Source organism: Sinocyclocheilus anshuiensis, unplaced genomic scaffold, assembly GCF_001515605.1.
Source record: "Sinocyclocheilus anshuiensis isolate Anshui unplaced genomic scaffold, SAMN03320099.WGS_v1.1 scaffold949, whole genome shotgun sequence".
Lineage (NCBI taxonomy): Eukaryota > Metazoa > Chordata > Actinopteri > Cypriniformes > Cyprinidae > Sinocyclocheilus > Sinocyclocheilus anshuiensis.
Genome location: NW_015554135.1, coordinates 643,335 through 663,058, shown reverse-complemented (window position 1 = coordinate 663,058; position 19,724 = coordinate 643,335). Strand labels below are relative to the sequence as shown.

At 40.5% G+C, this 19,724-nt stretch overlaps 1 protein-coding gene across 1 annotated transcript in view; it reads left to right on the top strand.

Annotated features, from left to right (window-relative positions):
- The window catches only part of LOC107670376 (transmembrane and TPR repeat-containing protein 2-like), a 102,337-nt gene that overhangs the window by 37,650 nt on the left and 44,963 nt on the right, over nt 1-19,724 (top strand). The window contains exon 2 of the mRNA XM_016462955.1: nt 14,598-15,174. Within this exon, the coding sequence (XP_016318441.1) occupies nt 14,598-15,174 (577 nt within the window). The remainder of the gene's footprint in view (nt 1-14,597; nt 15,175-19,724) is intronic.

Here is a 19,724-nt window from a genome sequence, read left to right as displayed (position 1 = left end):
GAAATCATCATCACATGCTTTCAGATGGAGCAGAATTTAATACACATAGCCGTAGTTCACTGACAAGGTACGCAAACGTTTTTTTTTTACATTTTTTAAAATAAAATCGCAGACGATTTTATTGCGCGATTCTGAAATCGAAGAAATCGTTCGCGATAATGACAGCTGTTTGCATAGCTTCTCAGTGAACTACGGCTCTGTGAAGTAAATGCTGCTCCATCTGAAAGCATGTGAAAATACCACATTTAATAACATGTTTTTACTCCAAACTCACTTCATAACGTCAGTCGAGTGTTTGAAATAAGTCCTTCTGTGAGATGATGTGGCTTCTTTAACAGAATAAGGCACGCAACATATTTTATAGTATTTAAGCAGTGATAAAGGCATTGCATTATAAATATACTTTATTTTAATGAAAATTATAATAATAAGAACTCAGATAAACCGTAGTCGTGTGTTTATTAGTCACGTTGAATCAGTGAAAGCAGTTGAATCTTCTGTTTATTCAGCTGCAGCGATAGACATTTTCTGGGTTTCTTCTGCGAGGCGTATTTGGAGTTTCAGTGCGAGAGCGCCCTCTGGCCTTTGGATGGAGATTTACTGCTGATCACAGAACCATGCTTCACTGAAAGATACGCATGACAATCGCAGCTTCTGTCTAATCGCGATCTCGATTCCATTTCGATTTATCGTGCAGCCCTAGTGTGTACTGTTTTTTTTTAATGCTTATCTTAGCAACATGCTATCATCAAATCCTATTGAATTCATCAAGGCTTTTTGCTGCAGCCAGTGAAGGCAGCTCACTAAGAGGCAGCTAACTAAGTTTTGGAACATAGCTGTCGTGTCTTATGTTTTGCACAGAATTAATTATTCATAATTTTCACGTGATGTCACACCCTTACAGGAACGCCCACCATTTTTATGAGGTTTGCATTAAGTAATAATGTAGTAAGACAGGGATATTTAAAGGCCAAATTCAGTATAAACCTTATTGATGATGCATACTTTGTACAGGCAAGCAGATGAACCCAGAATATAAACGCAATGCGCAAAGTTTAATGTTAAATGTTTTCCTATAGAAAACCATTATAAAGAAAACATTTAATCATTTAGCGCTTTGAATTCATATTCCGGTCTCATTTTCTTTCCTGTATAAAGCACGGATCCTCAATAAGGTGTGTACTGAATTTGATCTTTAATATCACTGTTTTAAAGGCACTTTAAGTGTTTTCCCGTTAAAAGTTTTACAATGTCCCACTGTTTTTAGTAATTGAAATATTGTGGCGGGTGATTTATATGGATTGCTAATAGCCAAAACTTGCATTTTGTTCACATATCTTTGTTTTATTGTTTTGAGAGGTGATCTAAATATTTTTGGATTGGAACAGATAGAAAATTGACAGGCTTCTTCTGCAGTTCTATGGATGTTTTGCCCACCAGGTCTTCGAGCCAGTCACGTGACTACAAACTATGAGTTGGACATACTGAAAGGACGATGTGTTCCGCCGCAGGAAAGGGGGCAGGGTCAAAGTCAAGGTCTCATCATGTATGTGCTGTTGGGGGTCATCTGTGATTTCACTCACAGGACACACGCACGGGACAGTCAACATATGTACCTTCAATTATGAGCAAGCCCCCTAATGTGCAGCTAATAGTGTGTGCGCTTGAACGAGAGGCATCTGTGATAACAGTGTGATTGTGTCTAATGAGATCACACTGTGCACCACCATGAACGATCCTCTGTGATTTTCTATAATTAATGTGGAACATGTGGAATCACACATGGAAGTGTGCTTTGTGCTCCAGTGAGCTCATTAACAAAGGGAATTGTTGTGGAATAGAGAGAGTTTTGGAGGATTTTGCATTGTAATTATGAAGATTATTCATGACAAAATAATAGAAGAGGATGAAAGATTTTGGAAAAAGATCTTGTAAACATACTCCAATAATCTTGATTTACAACTTTTTATTGGCCCATTATTTCGTTTTACATTTGGAAAATACAAAATGTAATTAGATTACAGTAATTAAATAAAAAGTAAAAAAAAAATGTTTAGCAATTAAATTAAGCCTTCAAAAAAAAGATAATTCTTTTTTTTTTTTATGAATTTGGCATATTTTGCATACTAGACTTTTTACCATTGTAATTTTGTCCCATTTTAGAATTGGTTTAACATTGACTATGGCACTATTTTCTGGCATACAGCTTAAAATAAATTGTATTATTATTATTTTAATTTTTTTTTTTATTTTTTACACAAATGTATTAGGTAAACTTAATTTTACCTTTTAAAGTCAGTTGCATGCATTGAAATTAACTCAAAAACCTTGTCAAGAGTTGTCGTGCCAAATTGAATAAACAGTAAAAGTTTATGTTGTGTATTTAATTTATTTATTGTAACTTTTCTTTCATGTATGGACTACCAATTTTCCAAAAATTTGTAAAACACCATTCATTCTTGAGGAGGAAAAAAATGAAGAATAAATCATGCACATCAGAGATCACCCTGGAGGTCTTTCTGCCTCCTCTAGATTGATTTGCTATCATGGCCTCTAGTCAATAGATTACCTGGTGTCTTCTGAAAGGCTGAAGTAATCAGTATCACTTCCAGCACATCAGACTTATGATTAACAAAGGCTTTTGGGGTCAAGATAGAGGAGAAGACCTGGAATAGCTATATGCAGCAGGAAAAAAAACTTTATTATGGTCTGAAGGCAGTGGGAGCTGTGTGTGGGTGGCTATGTGTTTTTGGCTGCCAATATTTTACTGAAGATGCTCAGATTTGGTTGGTTGAGCTGCTGGCATTCACGGGCATTATGCTGTGCTCTTAACTGTAGTAAGTCTTGGCTAAACCAATAGCGTGCCATGGCCTGGCGCGGGCCGTTTGCTGGTATGCCTCATAAAAGAAGGACTGCGTCGCATGCAAGCAGGCATTCCAGCCCGCAACTGCAGAACATCCGCCACGTGTCCGGAGACCAGGAATCTGTGTGCTCCAGTGACAGAAGCAAAGCCAAGTTAAGATGCAAAAGACACTCAGCTAAATTAATTTCATTTCATTCCATTCCAAGTATTTCTGATGATGTTTGTCTACAATGCAGATGTTCTTTTTGAAAATTTCTGACATTTGCCAGACTATTGCACATAACTCGCCGGAAAGCCAAGACACCCTGCTGACAAGGCAACACTGAGAATGTCGCTGGTGCACCGGTCCAAAAATGTGGGGAAAAAAAAAATTATTAGGAAGAAAAGGGAAAAGAAAAGCCTGCTCAGTGGGCGCAGTGTATTTGCTCCCATCTGAAGAGTTTTTTGTGTGAATCTCCTCGGGTTTACATTCCCATCCCCTTACCACATGTTCCCCTCTGCATTCCTTCAGCTGGTTCTCATCCATCCGATGTCATTCTCCTCATTTCCCTACCCACGTGCTCCTGTGTGTCAACAAGAGCCGTTCAAGTGATAAACCATCCCATCAGTGTTCAGGATGGACCTTGCGCACAAACACCACAAGCAGGTCGCCCACTCTCTCTCTCTCTTTCTCTCCATGAGAAGACAAAGAAGCTCCACAAACATGCAGGAACAAAGTCCAGCTAATTTATTACACTCCGGCCAGAGGGACTCGAGCCGTGACAAACAGCCTCCTGTTGAGAGGCCTGTGTACTGTGGCCAGAGAGTGGGCTGAGTATTCAGACCTGGGTCAAACTCTGGATAAAACAAAGCCTCTTTCATTTACCAAAGGATTCACAGAGCATGACACGTTTGGCAGAATAGGCTAATTGATATTGGATGGATGTAATTTTGTATCCATTGTAGCAGCTAAGTAGCATTTGACAAAGCTTATCCTGAGGAATTTGTTTGTTATCATTGTTGGCTAGTAACTAAAATAGTAGCAGTGAACAGTAGTATATTTGTTTTCAAAACCGTGGCAGTGTAGCAAGTATTTTTGTTTGGTTTTGTTTATGCCACCTATTTATGCACTTGTTATTATTATTATTATTATTATTTGACAAATATAGATTACTGTTTCTAATATAATATACTATTACACAAATTGTGAATCTTAAAAATTGCATAATGGTAATTTATTTAGTGTTCTTGAAACTGAATTAGTTAAATGTGACAAAATTGTACTATTAAAATTACAAATTAAACTATTTTTAATTATTGACATAATTATTGCCCTATAAATAATATTAATTGGAAAAAAAAATATTGATCCATTTAGTGGTTTCTTTGCCTGTGCTATGTTAATTAATAGCTACCTACATCGTCATAAGAGTGGCTTGACTGGAGTCTAACTGTATGAAATGGTGAGTAGCCTGGCAAATTACTTTTTGAAAGAAGTTTTCATAACACTGGTTATTATGGGTGATCCAGTGTTAACCTGCAGAGTGGGAACTTTTGTATTTTCTACGGTTTAAGAACTTGGTACCAGTTGCAACAAACCTTAAAATTCCAGGGGCCAGTTGCATAAACTGCTTAGACTAGTCTTAAAAATGTAGTCATGTAGTTAACACAGTCTTAACATAGTGGCTATGTTCATGCAACTGGCTCCCAGTTTTCAGCCGGGAATTAGTACTTACAGTAGCATCAGTTTAGGTTGTGAACGCCACACTCTTCTTTCCCGTTGCAGGTCGGCAATATGTGTGATATGTAGTTCAACCTAACCATAACATTTGTTATAACAATCTATTTGATGGCTATTCAGAAAATCCCTGTTCAGCACATTTGTAACCTTTATGCAAGATGTATCATGTGTCAACAGTGATGCCAAACAGGCAGCTTAGTTTGCAGTATGAAGCACTGACTGGCTGACGCACGTGCCACTTTATGATCCACACGAAATTAACTGAGCTCCAAAGATTTGACCTGATACAGTACGAAGCACACATCTGAACATCTTTTGTGTGTGTATTTGTGTGTGTGTACACTTTTAGTAATGACCCATTAAATTGATAATAATATGAAATGTTTCTTGAGCACCAGATCAGCCTATAAGAATGAATTATAAAGTATTATGTGACACTGAAGGCTGGAGAAATGACTGCTGAAAATGCAGCTTTACCATCACAGGAGTAAATTAAATTTTAAATGTATATCAAAACTTAAAAAAGGTAGTTTATATTAAGTTTATAGTATTTCATAATATTGCTGTTTTTACTGTATTTTTGATCAAATAAATACAGCCTTGGTGAGCATAAGAGACTTTAAAAAACATTTAAAAAATCTCCCAAACTTTTGAACGGTAGTTTATGTACGATTTTATTATATAAATGTGTATATATGGATTGCATTTCTGAAGATCTTGATCTTGCACAAACTCTGGCAGAAATTCAGCTTTTTTTTTTGTCTGTTTTGGTTCTTGTTAATTAATTAATTAAACATTTACCATGTGAGGCTGAAGTCACATTTCTAGCAGTCTCAAAACAGCTTTTTCCTATTTATTTTAATTGAACATTTTCAAATACCCTGTCACGGTGCGTGAGGATAGAGGAAGCGAGGACTCAAGTGCAGGAGGAATGGTTATTTATTTTAATAATAAACTGAAACAAAAGCAAACTCAAACCACCCCGAAGGGGAAAAACAGACAAGCAGGCTCAAAACTGCACTCCATGCAGACATAACACACACACAATGAGAAATGACGGATCAGCACAGGATGACAGACACCAGGAGAATAAATAGGAACCAAACGAGGAGGCTAACGAGGGAGACACAGGTGGAGCAACTTAAACAATAACGAGGTAACAAGATGGGAGGGGCCAGACAATAGACAGGAGAGAGCACATGGCAACAGACAAACACAACACAAGCCATGTGCTCCCAGAACACAGTCATCTGGTGGCCCTCCTGGGCACACCCGCTGAAGACTGTGACAGAACCCCCCCCCTTAAGGAGCGGATTCCAGACGCTCCACCAAGAGCAATCCCGGAGGGAGGCGGAACGGAGGTGGATCAGGGGGAGGGATGGTGGGCCAGGCCCGTGTAGTGGAAGAGGCCCTGGGGATAGAGGTAAACCAGGGTGCCAGGGCGGGGCCGGCAGGGCAGGAGGCCAGGGCGGGGCCGGCAGCAAGAGCAGAGCCTGCGCCGACAGGGCAAGGAACTTGGGCGGCGCCGGCAGGGCAAGGAGCTTGGGTGGCGCCGGCAGGGCACCAGGCTCTAGGAAGGTCTCCCGGCCTTGAAGGACGGAAGAAGCCGCCTTCCTCCTCCTCCTCCGTTTCCGAGAGGGTGGCACTGCCGCTTCGTCTGCCGCCTCCGGGGGCGCTGCAACCTCTTCGGCCACCACCGGGAGCGCTGCAGCCTCATCGGCCGTCTCTGGGGGAGCTGCAACCTTGTCGGCGCGCAGCAACCTCTTCGGCCACCACTGCGAGCACTGCAACCTCATCAGGCACTGCTGGGGGCGCTGCAGCCTCATCGGCCACCTCTGGGGGCGCTGCAGCTTCGTCGGCCACCTTCGGGGGCGCTGCAGCCTCTTCGGCCACCTCTAGGGGTGGCGAGGCGGACCCATTCCTCTTCCCCATCCTCCGTTTCCGAGAGGGTGGGACCGCAGCTTCGTCTGCCGCCTCCGGGGGCGCTGCAACCTCTTCGGCCACCACCCGGAGGCGCTGCAGCCTTGTCGGCCACCACGGGGGGCGCTGCAGCCCCCTTAGCTGGGGAACGTGCCAAGAACTCCACAAACCCCTCAAAAGATACATGATTGCATCCTAACATGCTCCAGGGGCTAATGGGCTCATCAAGGGCATAATTGAACAAGTCCTTAAGCGCTGAGTCATTGTAGCCCAGCCCCTCTGCCACATTCCTGAACTCCATTGCAAACTCCCTCAGCTCAGTCCCTCGTTGACGGAGGGAGCTCAAGGTCTCCAGCTGGAGCATCCGCTGGTAGAGGGGGCTGGAGAGAACGGAGACCGGTAGTTGGTGTGAGCCCATTCTCCGCTGAGTCCCCATGTTGGCTGATCCGTTCTGTCACGGTGCGTGAGGATAGAGGAAGCGAGGACTCAAGTGCAGGAGGAATGGTTATTTATTTTAATAATAAACTGAAACAAAAGCAAACTCAAACCACCCCGAAGGGGAAAAGCAGACAAGCAGGCTCAAAACTGCACTCCATGCAGACATATAACACACACAATGAGAAATGACTGATCAGCACAGGATGACAGACACCAGGAGAATAAATAGGAACCAAACGAGGAGGCTAACGAGGGAGACACAGGTGGAGCAACTTAAACAATAACGAGGTAACAAGATGGGAGGGGCCAGACAATAGACAGGAGAGAGCACATGGCAACAGACAAACACAACACAAGCCATGTGCTCCCAGAACACAGTCATCTGGTGGCCCTCCTGGGCACACCCGCTGAAGACTGTGACATACCCACCGTTTTGCCAAAAATCAGAGATGTTCCTTTTGACAGATTGTGTTTGCATGGAAATAAAAGACGGGGGAAACGAGACGGTAGAGCGTCCTGGTATATTTGTGCTGCGAGGAAGCAGTCTGTCCTAGCTGAACGAGCTGAACGTCTTCTTCGCTCGCTTTGAGGCACAAAACTCTTTTGCACTACAATCATTATATCTGCACTGTTGTTTACTTCACTGGTTTGCACTCTATCTGCCATGCGCCTTGTGCTGCTTTATATATTTCTTTACATTTTACCTTATTTGTATAATTGTATAGTTGTATTTTATATTTAAATCTGTATCTATCTGTATTTATGTTCTACTGTTAGTGTTATCTGTATGCACCAAGGGTCTGAGAGTAACGCAATTTCAATTCTCTGTGTGTATGTGCTGTACATGTGGAAGAATTGACAATAAAGCAGACTTGACTTGACTTGATATGCCCTCTGATTTCTGAGGATCTAAAATGCAAGTTTGTCTCAGGCATGTCCTTTCAGTGGCTCCCACACCTTCTTGTGATAAACTCTAAAATGCTTTTTTCCCTAGAGGCCAGACATTTCTTTTGGGATGAAAAGGGCCTTTTCCTACAGTCCTTTTTTTAAAGTCTGTTACAATCCATGAAAGTGTTACAGGACAGATGTGTAGGGTGTAACTTATGTTTTCTGATCGCTTTTGGCCAAAGCCGCCCATGCTTTGTAAATAGTTCTCTGTCTTCTTACTTCTGTTTCTTTCACTTCATTTACTTGTCCTTGTCCCTCAATCTTCTCCTCCTCCTTTTCTTTCTTTTCCTCCTGTTTTTTTCTGCTTCTTGTTCTTCTCCTTCACTTCCTCATCCTCCTTTTTCATCTCCTTCTGTATTTTCTTTAATTCATCTTAAATCACTTTTAGGTAATTTCACCATTACACATTTGTTTTTCAGCTAAAACAGTGTTCTTTTTGTTGTCTTGCATGTACCGGTATTTCCTTGAGGATATGCATATCTAATTGGTTATTGCTATTATCTAGTTACTAGAGTTCAGTTGCCTCATAGTAAAGCAATTGCCCTAATAGTAAGTCCTGTAAAAGCTGTTTATCCCAAGAGGGGTGGCATGATATAATTAAAAGTGGTGGTCGCTTTTTCACCATGCTAATTTAGTAGTCAATGTGCTGAGTGGGCTTTTTTTCTTTCTTTTTGTCAATAAAACCTAAATGGAAATGGCGCTTTCTAGGGCTGCACGATAAATCGCATGCGATATTTAACGCGCATCTTATGAGTAAATCCGGTTCTGTAATCAGCGGTAAATCTCCATCACCTGCGTGCTTTCACATTGAGCAGCATTAACTACACAGAGCCGTTGTTCACAGGCAAGCTGCGCAAAACCACACAGAACGGCCTTTCTGACAAGATGCACATTAAATATCGCATGCGATTTATCGTGCAGCCCTAGCACTTTCATTGATTAGCCATTAGTGGACAATTGATTAATTCATGCCGGTAAAAAAGTTAAAATGGATGCTGATGTGTGCATATTATTTTGTGGAAAAGGTTCAAAGATGAGAGTTTGTGGAAAGTGCCATAAATCGAATCGTGCTTGAATGTTTATACTGTATAATACTGTTTTAGAAACGACCAAAACATGAGAAAAGTCCACACCCATTCTCCTTTTGCTTTGACATGGTTTCAAACTAGATAATGTGGCTATTGTGGCATTTAGAGCAACAATGTCCAGCCATGACCATGTTGATTTCATGGTGGCCCGAGATAGTTTGTTCCGACTGCAGAGCCCCCGACCCTTTCAGTGTGTGTCTGCTTCACTGTTTGTTGAAGCCCACCAACTGAAAGCCTTTAGTCTTACTCTGTCTGACCCTAATTCAGTAATACACCAGCTGACATTTTGACTAACTTGCCAGACTGACATATTGAAATGCATTGACTTAGTTTACCATGGTATCGATTTTGTGCTGTTTAACAAGGAACTGTTCAAAGTGTCAAATCTATTAGTTAATATCTTAAGAGATCTCTTTGTACCTCACTCATTCTTTGACATTTCTTTAGTGTAAATTGGGGACAAAAAAACACATTTTGTGACTTTGAAATGTCAATAGTTTATTTTTCTTTCCAGGTGTATGAATTGACTTGTAATGCCGGCATTAATAAGATTAGCCTTTTGAAACCTCTTTGCACCTCTATAATCTGCCATGTGTAAATTATTTATTTATGCAAATAGATCTTTTATTTAAGCTGTGATGCGGTAAGACCTTTTGACATGATTCACAGCATGACCTAATGCTCTTCATTAGAGGAAATATAGGAAGAAATTACTGCAATAGCAAATGTGGTAGCCAGCAGTGACATCTTGGTAATACACAAACATTATTTCAGGTTCCCATTGAGCTTACGTGTCGAGCCACAGCCTCCTCTTTCTTTAATTTATTTTACTAATATGACTAATAATAATTTATTTAATAATATGCAGTTAGGTGTTTGTTGATATTGAAGATTTGATGGTTTTACTGGAAAACCTGTGCCTTGTGATTTACTCTTTTAGAAAATCCTGTGGCAGTACCATGGTGCAGTGATTGTATCAGAAAGAAACACCAAGGCGTTTTGATATATATAAATGTACATAATGATTATATTATAGTATTTACATGGTACAAGGTTAAATCAATATAAAAACCATGGTATAATCATTGTACCATATCCTATAAATGAATGAGAAAATGCAAAAGAATGAATGAATGCATAAATGCAAAAGAATGAATGAATGTGAAAGAATGCATGAATGCAAAATAATGCATAAATGCAAAAGAATGCATGAATGCGGAAGAATTAATTAATAAATGCAAATGCAAATGAATGAATGAATGCTAAAGAATGAACACAAACAAAATAATGCATGAATGTGGAATGAACGAATGCAAATGAATGAATGAATTAATGCAAAAGAATGTATGAATGCAAATGAATGAACGCAAACAAAATAATGCATGAATGCAGAATGAATGAATGCAAATCAATGAACGCAAACAAAATAATGCATGAATGGAGAAGAATGAATGAATGCAAAAGAATGAATGAATTAACGAATGAACTAATGACATAGTATGAAATAATTACCCCTAGAATTAATAAAAAAGTATGAAAGAATGACCAGCAGAATGAAAGATTGAAGGTTAGAATTACTGAAGGAAAAAAAATTACAGATTAAATGAAAGAAAGAAAGAAAGATTGAATGAAAGATTGAAGGAACAAATGAACAACTGATAGAAAGAGAGAGTGAATGAATTAAAGAAGAACTGAAAGAATGAAAGACACATGTACTTTGTGTGAGCTGCTCAGCATGGAAGGAGTTTCCTCAACAGTTCAGTCCTTTATTCCGGCAAATTAATTGATTTTCCTCTTTTATAGCCCATGCAGCTTTTCTTCATGAAACTGCACAATAGAACAAGGCTGTTGTCCCTGAGAGCTCTTCTGGCATAAGCACCACATAAGGGGATGGTATTCTGTTATTGACCTGCAGGCACTCTCATGGGAAGAAACCATAGACAAAAGCCCAGGCAGGAGAGCAGAGTGGACAGACCGGACAGCCTCTCTGTAGGCACTCTCAAAATATGACTGCGGCCCTTTCAGACACTGTAGCCGGGTGATGACACATACTTGGCAGACCGAAAAACACATCTCCCTAATGCCTGTGCTCTTTTCCCCCCTCTTTTCACTTGCTGGCACAAATAGAAAACAATTGTGCATTGTCTCAAACTTTCAGAAGAATATCTGGATTTCAAGGGAGCTATGTTTGTTTCATTATAACGTATAGACCCTTGATGTACTTGCATTATACGAACACCAGCTGACATTCATGCATTTTGGCAGAGAGAATTACTCTGTGTGCTAAGCTAATCATGCGTCGAGACTAAGTATCCATCCAGTTCGTAAAGAAAGTAAGGCAATCCATGGAATATGGTCATTCCGTAGTAGGTCACTTGTTGCTTTTGATTCCAGAGACCAGACTCTTTGCATGGTTTGTTTTGCTTTTGGTTCGAATTATAAGCCTTTGTTTTGGATGTAGCAAAGCTGTACTTGTCCAAAAACATTGAGGTCACAGCCTGCTATTGACACCGCAGCATTTAAGCTCCTCTCATGGCCGCAGAGCTAAATCTTGCTCCCAGTCTGGGGGATCTGGGCTCTAGATTACAAAGGACTTATTTTGGATTTCACTTCTCATTAGAGCTGGGGTCGGGCAAAACGTAACATCGTGCCAGTCACAGCAGGGATAGAGCGATAAGCAAACATGCTTTGACAGATGTGGTCACAGTATCCCCAGCATGCTGATTGGACTCTAGATGAAGCAAAGTGGCCAGTTTTGGGATCGCGTGATACCGTGGGTCCCCTGAGAGCTGTCAAGAGTAAGAATGCACTCTTGCATGTAAAAAAGCTTCTGCTGGACTCTAGGTTCTGTCCCTCTCTACTTCCTTTATTGGTAAGAACGATCAGCCCATGCCAGAGATTAGCTTTCACATTATTTGTCTCACTAACACCAATTAGAATCATTCTAGGGAGTCCGACTTCCTCGGGGTGCTGTCAAGCCAAATCAGGCATTGGCTCAAGAATTCATGTACTCGTCATGCAATCCGAGAGCTTCCACTGTTCCTGAGATTCATTTACAATCCTCCACCAGAGCTCCAAGTGTTCCTTTTTGATTCACACTTCACGTGAAAGCCGATCTCGGAAGCCCCTGCCTGCCGAGCCTGGCACAGAGTCTGTTGTCGTGTCTGGGCTGTTGGGTGTCGAGTCTTCAGGCAATGGTGTTTGTTTTCTTTGGTTCACCAAAATATCCAGTAAATTGGCAACCCCTTCCAAATGAATCAGAGGTGTAATTGAGCCACAATGGCTCTCGTGTTATACTTTTGTTCGGAAGGATGAAGATCTAATTTGATGAATGGCTTGGAAAAAATAAAGAAGGTATGCTTGAAAGGAAAAAAATCACGAAATTCTGCCAAGAAAGTGAGTGATTCAAAGTCAAGGCAGGGAATTGAAATGTGTCCGATGACGGAGAGCTTTATCTCACTGAGAAATGTAGTTCTCAGAGCATCTGTTTTTCTTGTGGACTCTTACAAGGCAATGGCTGCAATTTCATCACGTCTTGTTGAAAATTTCCCCCAAGACAAACAAGAAGTTGAAGCATGTCCTTGAACCAGTTCTTTTTTGGCAGTTTCGTCTTTTGTAACATCTCCTCACTTTCCCCAGTTCCATCTGTTCTCATGGGCGACTGGTAGACAGGCGTTCGATGCTGGCTGGCAACTGTGCAAGTGTGCTAGCAAGTAGCAAATGATCAAAGACTTTGGCTCACTCTACAGCCAGGGATCCATTGCTCTTTTTGCATTATATCTTTCTCTTGTAAACATGTTTCCATTAAACCTTTTGTCTCCATTCTGTGTTAATTGCACGTTCTTGGCGCCATTACTGTGAAGACTGATTATTCTGTTGCACTGATGGTGCGTTATCGCACTTGTCACGTATTTCCCCTTGCTTGTTTTAATTACAGCTTATGTCATTGCTTGCTTGCACTCTCTAAGGAGACTAATTACGCTCTACGGTTCGGCACCATCTTCTTGTGCTAAGGCATACATTCACGATCACAGGAGGTAGAAGGAGGTGTTTGTTTCACAGCAAGATACCACCGCCTTGGGTTTGAATGACATGGTTTTTAGCACAGATGACTGCATATGGGATAACGTAACTGTCTAGTTTCTTTGTTTACACGTGTTTGTGGTGTTTGCTTGCCTTGCTTTTGCCTTGGGCGGCGCGACGCAGGCAGACAACATGGGCACAGTGTGTGTCTATGGCCTCCAGAGCGTATCCTGCCCTGCCTCCTCCTGTTCCCTGAACAACTCTACACTTTTATAAGGCCTTCCTTAGACATATTTAGAGTCCCAAAGCCTTCTCCCAAGGAGTAAACTGCACATTTATCCTTCCACTCACTCATTCTCTTCTAAATTGGCTGTCCTTATGCATTTTGCATTTCCATTAGCTTTCTCTTTCTCTTCGTCTCAGTTTCTTCAGGATAGCCAATAGACAGTTTCTGGCATAGTCGGGTTGGTGTGATTGACAGGCATTTGGTACCACTTCTTGCTTGCTTAAGGCTAAATGGAGGTCCCTGTCTTTTTGTTGAGCTTTTATTTGTTTTTGGCCAAGGGTGCGGTACATGTCTGCAGTTTCTAAACTTTGAGGAAAGTCAAAATCAATTTCCTCCTTATCTTTCTTTCTATCTTATTGTGTCCCAGTCAAACCTCACAGGCTTAACTAGAAGGTCATCTTTGTGTGAGGAATGTTAAATTTATTGTTTTAACTGACTTTTATTCCTGAGCAGAATATCATGGAAGAGTTTGATTAAAGTGGTCATATGATGCGATTTCAAGTTTTCCTTTCTCTTTGGAGGGTTACAAGCTGTTCGTGAATAGATAAGATCCCTAAAGTTGCAGAGATTAAAGTCTCAAACCCAAAGAGACATTCTTTATAAAAGTTAAGACTGGTCCACGCCCTCCTAAAATGCCTCATTTAAACATGCCCCCACATGTCTACGTCACGATGTGGGAAGATTTGCATAACGCCGCCCAAATGTTCACGCAAAGAAAGAAGGCGTAACTTTATTGCTGCTGCCACTGCCGCTGCCATGTTGTGAAGACTCATTCTCAGTGTTTCTTTGAATGTTATTTTTAGCAACATCATATGATCCCTTTAAATGGAACAGTATATTTAAAAAACATTTTTGGGCTCTTAAATATTACTCAGTCCTGCCATTCATTCATGTCTGCGACTGCAATGGTCTAGGAAGAGTTACATTCCAAAGTTTAATACTTAGCATTAGCTGGTTTGAAAATCAATAGTAGTGACGCTTGCCTTACTGAATGACTTTGACAAAGCTGAAAGATTTTGTTATTGTTCAGTTTACATGCAGAGTTATACTTTCACATATGGTCTCATGTCTGTGATGTGTGTTTTAGTCATGCCCTCTCCTGATCTTTTGTCAAGACTGCTGTGTTAAAACTTCAGCAAGTGATGAATGTCTGTCATAGCTCATACACTAACAGAACAAGTGATGTGGTATGAGGACTGACCCAACTTTCACTCTTAAAAGCAATATCCTTGTGCACACTATAGTAAATTAATTGACTTTTATAAATTTGAATCTGTTTGAATCTTAAACTATTTTTTTTTCTCCACACAGCCGTGCTATCAAGACCAACCAGGACCTTCTCCCTGAAACGCCTTGGATCAACATCTTCTACGATGACTTCTGGGGGACACTCCTCACCCACAGCGGTAGCCACAAGTCCTACCGCCCACTCTGCACGCTCTCCTTTAGACTCAACTACGCCCTGGGCGGCTTAGATCCCTGGGGTTTCCACCTGGTCAATGTGGTTCTACACTGCGCCACGACTGCCCTGTTCTCTAGCCTCTCAAGCCTGCTGCTGGGGTCGAGTTGCTGGAGCCTGCTGGCCGGGCTTCTCTTTGCCGCTCACCCCATCCACACCGAGGCTGTGGCAGGCATCGTGGGCCGTGCTGATGTAGGAGCCGCCCTCTTCTTCCTCCTGGCCCTGCGTTGCTACTTACGCCACTGCTCACTGAGGATGAGCGGTGCCCATGGACGGAGCTGGACGTGGTTCTTGGGCACCTTGGCGTGTGCTTCCTGTAGCATGCTTTGGAAGGAGCAGGGCGTGACCGTGCTGGCCGTGGCTGCCATGTACGATGTGTTCATCTTCCACAGGTTGAAGCTGCAGCAGGTTCCCGCTCTCTTCCTAAAGGTAAACAGCCTTTATCCGCCATTTGGAAAACCAGCTGTGTTTTTATACGCATGGATCTGATTTCCTAAACTCTTGGATAGTGCATGGATGGATAGTGCATGTGTGTGCTGGTGGATAATTTGTATAAAATTTCATGTGTGGTGTTTGCTTTCCATCAGGATGAAATTTGGAAAACATTTTGGCATGTATGTTCAACTGAGTGAACCGTAACAAACCGTATTGGGTTTTTTTCTTCGTAATGCAGTAGAAAAATGCAAGAGCAGAGGGCAATCAAAAGAAAATTGGTGTTTGTTTGGTGCATTTACATACATGCATCTGGCCAGAGATGTTTGTATTTTCGCTTGGCAGCGCACGACGACCTGTAATTGCAAGAAAACGTTTCTGCACCACATCAAATTTCGGCAACCTTATTGCAGCTATGTTTACCTCCTTGATTTGGAGTTTGCTGAATGCCGGCTCTTTAGATTTCAATGATCCGTTCTGCTTTCTCAAACTACCGTTCATCCGAACCCGTCACGGGTGAAGTCAGTCCCCAGTAAACTCCTGTTTTTAATGAACCCTTTATAATTGGAACATTTTCGAGTGAGGCTGAAAAGGCCTGGCTAACCTTCTGAAATTGTATTATCAACGGCCGGAGTGCAATCGTAATTAATGGTCCTTTAATGAGGTCTAATGATGTGGATGTATTGTGTTTACATGAGAACAGTAATTAGTGTGGCGATCACTCATAAACAACCGCAGCAGTCAGTGTGTATGTGTGCAAAATAATTTATGGTGGCGAAAGCAGGACAGGGAAATCAATGATATTAGAAGGATTGCACGCAGTGGTGCCTAGCTCCTTACTGTGCAGATTTCTGCTCTTCAAGCATCCGACCATCAGGTCGACTTTTGCTCAACCCTGGCTTGTCAAGAGGATTTACCATCGACCATCAAAACCCACTGACATCATAACCCTCAGCTAGTCAGCGCAAACTAAACTGACGTGTGCACAAATGGGACTGAGGATTACAGGCCCATTGAACTCTCATGCCATAGTGTAAAGATTTTTTTACCTAAATAATGTTTGCATTCATGTTTGTATTCAATCAAAAAACTACTTTTTTTATTGTAACTGTTGATACAGAATATATATTGGTCACTATTTAATATTTATTTGTGCATGCCTATTTATTAAATTTTTTACATTTAGATTACCATTACCATTTTCAAACCTTTTTTAAATAAATGCATGATAAATATAATTTTTTTTTCATTCTGTACATTTTAATTTGGTGATGCATAAATTCACATTTACTTAACCATTTAGACAAAATATTATGGAAATGTAATATCTCTCATTTGTCGGTTATCGGCCATAACATGAAAATAATTATTGCTTATTATATCAGCCAGAATTTCAATATTATCTTCCACCTTCCCTCACCTGTAGCTAACAGCTGTTTAGACTGAGAATTTACTTCAGTTCATTTATTCAGTTTGAATGTATTTAACATATATGGATGACATGCTCTGCATTTTATGTGTTGGAGAGAAAAAATGTGCTCATAATGAAAAAAATGCTCCTTAAAATGGGCAAATTTGGCCCTTAAAAAATTAATTTCTGGCTCTGATGTACATTTTTGTATGCTTTGTGCTTACAAGTGTGTTTTGAACCAGTATGGCTTCACTTCTCGTGACATGTCAGAGCGAGGCTGATCTGTGATGTTGTCTGCCTTTGGCTTATTCATAGACTGCAGCAGAAAGGCTCTATGATGGCACATCACTGCATCCTGGGAAGTCTGGTCTGTTGGTGACAAAAGAGCATGGTCTCTCATATCTGACAGCTCTCTGAGCTCTGATTGAGCATCTCCCCATCAATCATCAGCTCTTCTATCAGCCCCAGCTGTCATTTTAAATATATTAAACCATACAGTAGAAATGCTTAGATTCACAATGTGTCAGAGAGCATTCGTTTGTCCGCGAACTCATGTGCTTCACATATCCTTTCCGCATCAGGGCCGACTGTGTTTTCACATTGCTGTCATCTGGTTCAACAGTATTAGCACGTTGTCAGAGGCAAATAATTCCAGATTTTCCTCTATGAGGAGAGACTGTGTCAGTCTGACTTATGACAGCTTAGAGTAAAGCAGAGTTGAAGGGGAAGCCAGAATTATTATGTAAACACATACACATCAAGACGTTTACGATCCGCAAGCCCAAGAACAAATACCTCTCATCTGCCAGGCTACAGTGCAGTGATAATTCCAGAGATGAAAGCTGGATGGGTTTTACTGAGGAGACAAACTGCTTCCTACATCCAAGGGCCTGGAGACACATTCGCTATAATGAGATGATAAACTAAACATCAAGTCAAGTCAAGTCAAGTCAAGTTGAGCTTTATTGTCATTTGTTGATGTACACACACAAGCCACCCCCGCGAGTCTTACCAGACAGTGCTGTATCTCTGTCCGCTCGGTAGCAGCTGAGTCCGTGCAGCTGAATAGCGCAGTCCAGGATATTGTCGTTTAGCCATGTTTCAGTGAAGACATGGGGGAATAAACTAAAAAGCACCAGCATTTAGATGTTAGAGTGCATCCGTCAAAGTGGCATAATAAACATGTCTATGATTCTCTTTTGGTGCAGTACTTTTGGTCTGTGGACTTGCTTAATGTATGAGGCACAAAGACATATTAATGGCCGATCCTCGTCCATCCATATTAAATGTGTAGGCTTGTATGAGAATAGCGATGTGATCTTAAATTGGGCCGCTTATCTGATTGTGGTATATAGTTTATGACAAAATCCCATATTTTATATCGATGCTAAATCATAATGTCTGCCATGACTAAAAGCTCCCTGGGCAGCTGGTCTGGACTCTGGATTATGGAGATGGATGGTGCATTCGATTAAATTATTTCAAGTTTAAAAGGCTTCTAAACTGCATTAAAGTGTTTTTTTAAATCTCCCTGGACTGTTCAGAATACTCAATTTCTTTCCAATCTCCTCTTGGATGCCACATTTAATTTGATGCGTGAAAATAAGGCTGTAAGAAATGGAAGTTCAGTCTGTTTAAAATGTGATATTATTTGTAGTCAATCTTTAGTAGTTCTTTATCTTAAAATGCCACTTTAATTCAAAAATTCATAAGCACATAATGACGTTGTGGACAATTATGTTAAGGACACACAATATTAAAGTTCTGAATAATACAGATAAGCTGTTAATTATTTTTACAGTTTGGCTGATAAGAGATAAATGGACGATTTTAAGATTTATACATTGAAAAAAAATTGGTGTTGAAACAATTATTTACTAGAAGTTGCTAGTAAATGTTACAAAGAGTTACAAAGAAACAAAGTAAGAGTATTAAACATGAAATTTTGAGGTAGAAAAACTGGAATAATATATTTTTTTTGTAAAACATACATTACTGATATATCATGCATAGACATCCCTAAATAAAGCACATTTCCAGCTTTGAGATTCGCCTGGCTCTTGTGAAATTATTTTGAAAGATGTATTACCTAAGCTGTGCTCGGTTATACCGGCATGGCTATTTTTCTTCTGCCAATTCAAAAATGGCAAGGAAAAAAGACATCCAACCTTAACTTCTAATAGCATTTTCACAAAGTCTTTTTCCATATCATGATAAACATTCACATTCTAACGCTCTTTTGCCTGGAAGACAGTAAGTTCCCCTCAGACATGCATTCATATAAACTCCTACCCCTAAATGAATCGCAATTTGTGTGATATACTTCTTTGTGTGATATAGATTAAGTTAACTATATTAAATTGTATACATATAAAAAGCATAAGCACAGAAGCATTTTTGCTGTCTATAATTTAGAATGCCTAGAATTTTGAGTTTTAATAGACTAATAAATCACGTGCGTGGACTCGGTGTGTGATTTGGTGATATAGCCTACTTGATAATGTCAGATCGCACATCATTACAACAACACTTACCACATTATCGCAGACGATGCTGTATCGCACAGCACACCCTTGCCTCGACTTGAGTGGAAAATTAAAATGTTTTTTAGGAGTCTTAACTTGCAAACGCTAGACCACTGATTCGTCAAACCTGCTTTCCTGCAGTCCGTGTTCTTCTGACTTCTGACTATTTTGTAGTAAGTAATAGGGATGTAACGATTAACCGCGAGCTGGTTGAAAATCGTTTCAAATATGTGACAATTCAAATCGATTGAGATGCTAAACAAATTGCGATTCATTTAGGGGTAGGAGTTTATATGAATGCATGTCTGAGGGGAACTTACTGTCTTTAGAAAAGTTTAGATGGTATTTTTTTCTTTTCATCTTGCCTCTGTATAATGCATATTAAAGTTCATAAGTGCAGCGCTGCTTTGTTTACAGTGGAAACCAAGGAAACGCTTTAAGCGCCACCTGCTGGCAGAGAGTGAATCTGCGTCTCATTCAACTCGTCCGCTCTGTTAAAAACCATTCTGTTTTTGCTTCAAATTTCGAAATGATACAATCTAATTGCAATCTAAATAACATGTATTTAGCATCTTTGTTTGGATCGTGATTAAAATGCAGTGGTTGCCTCT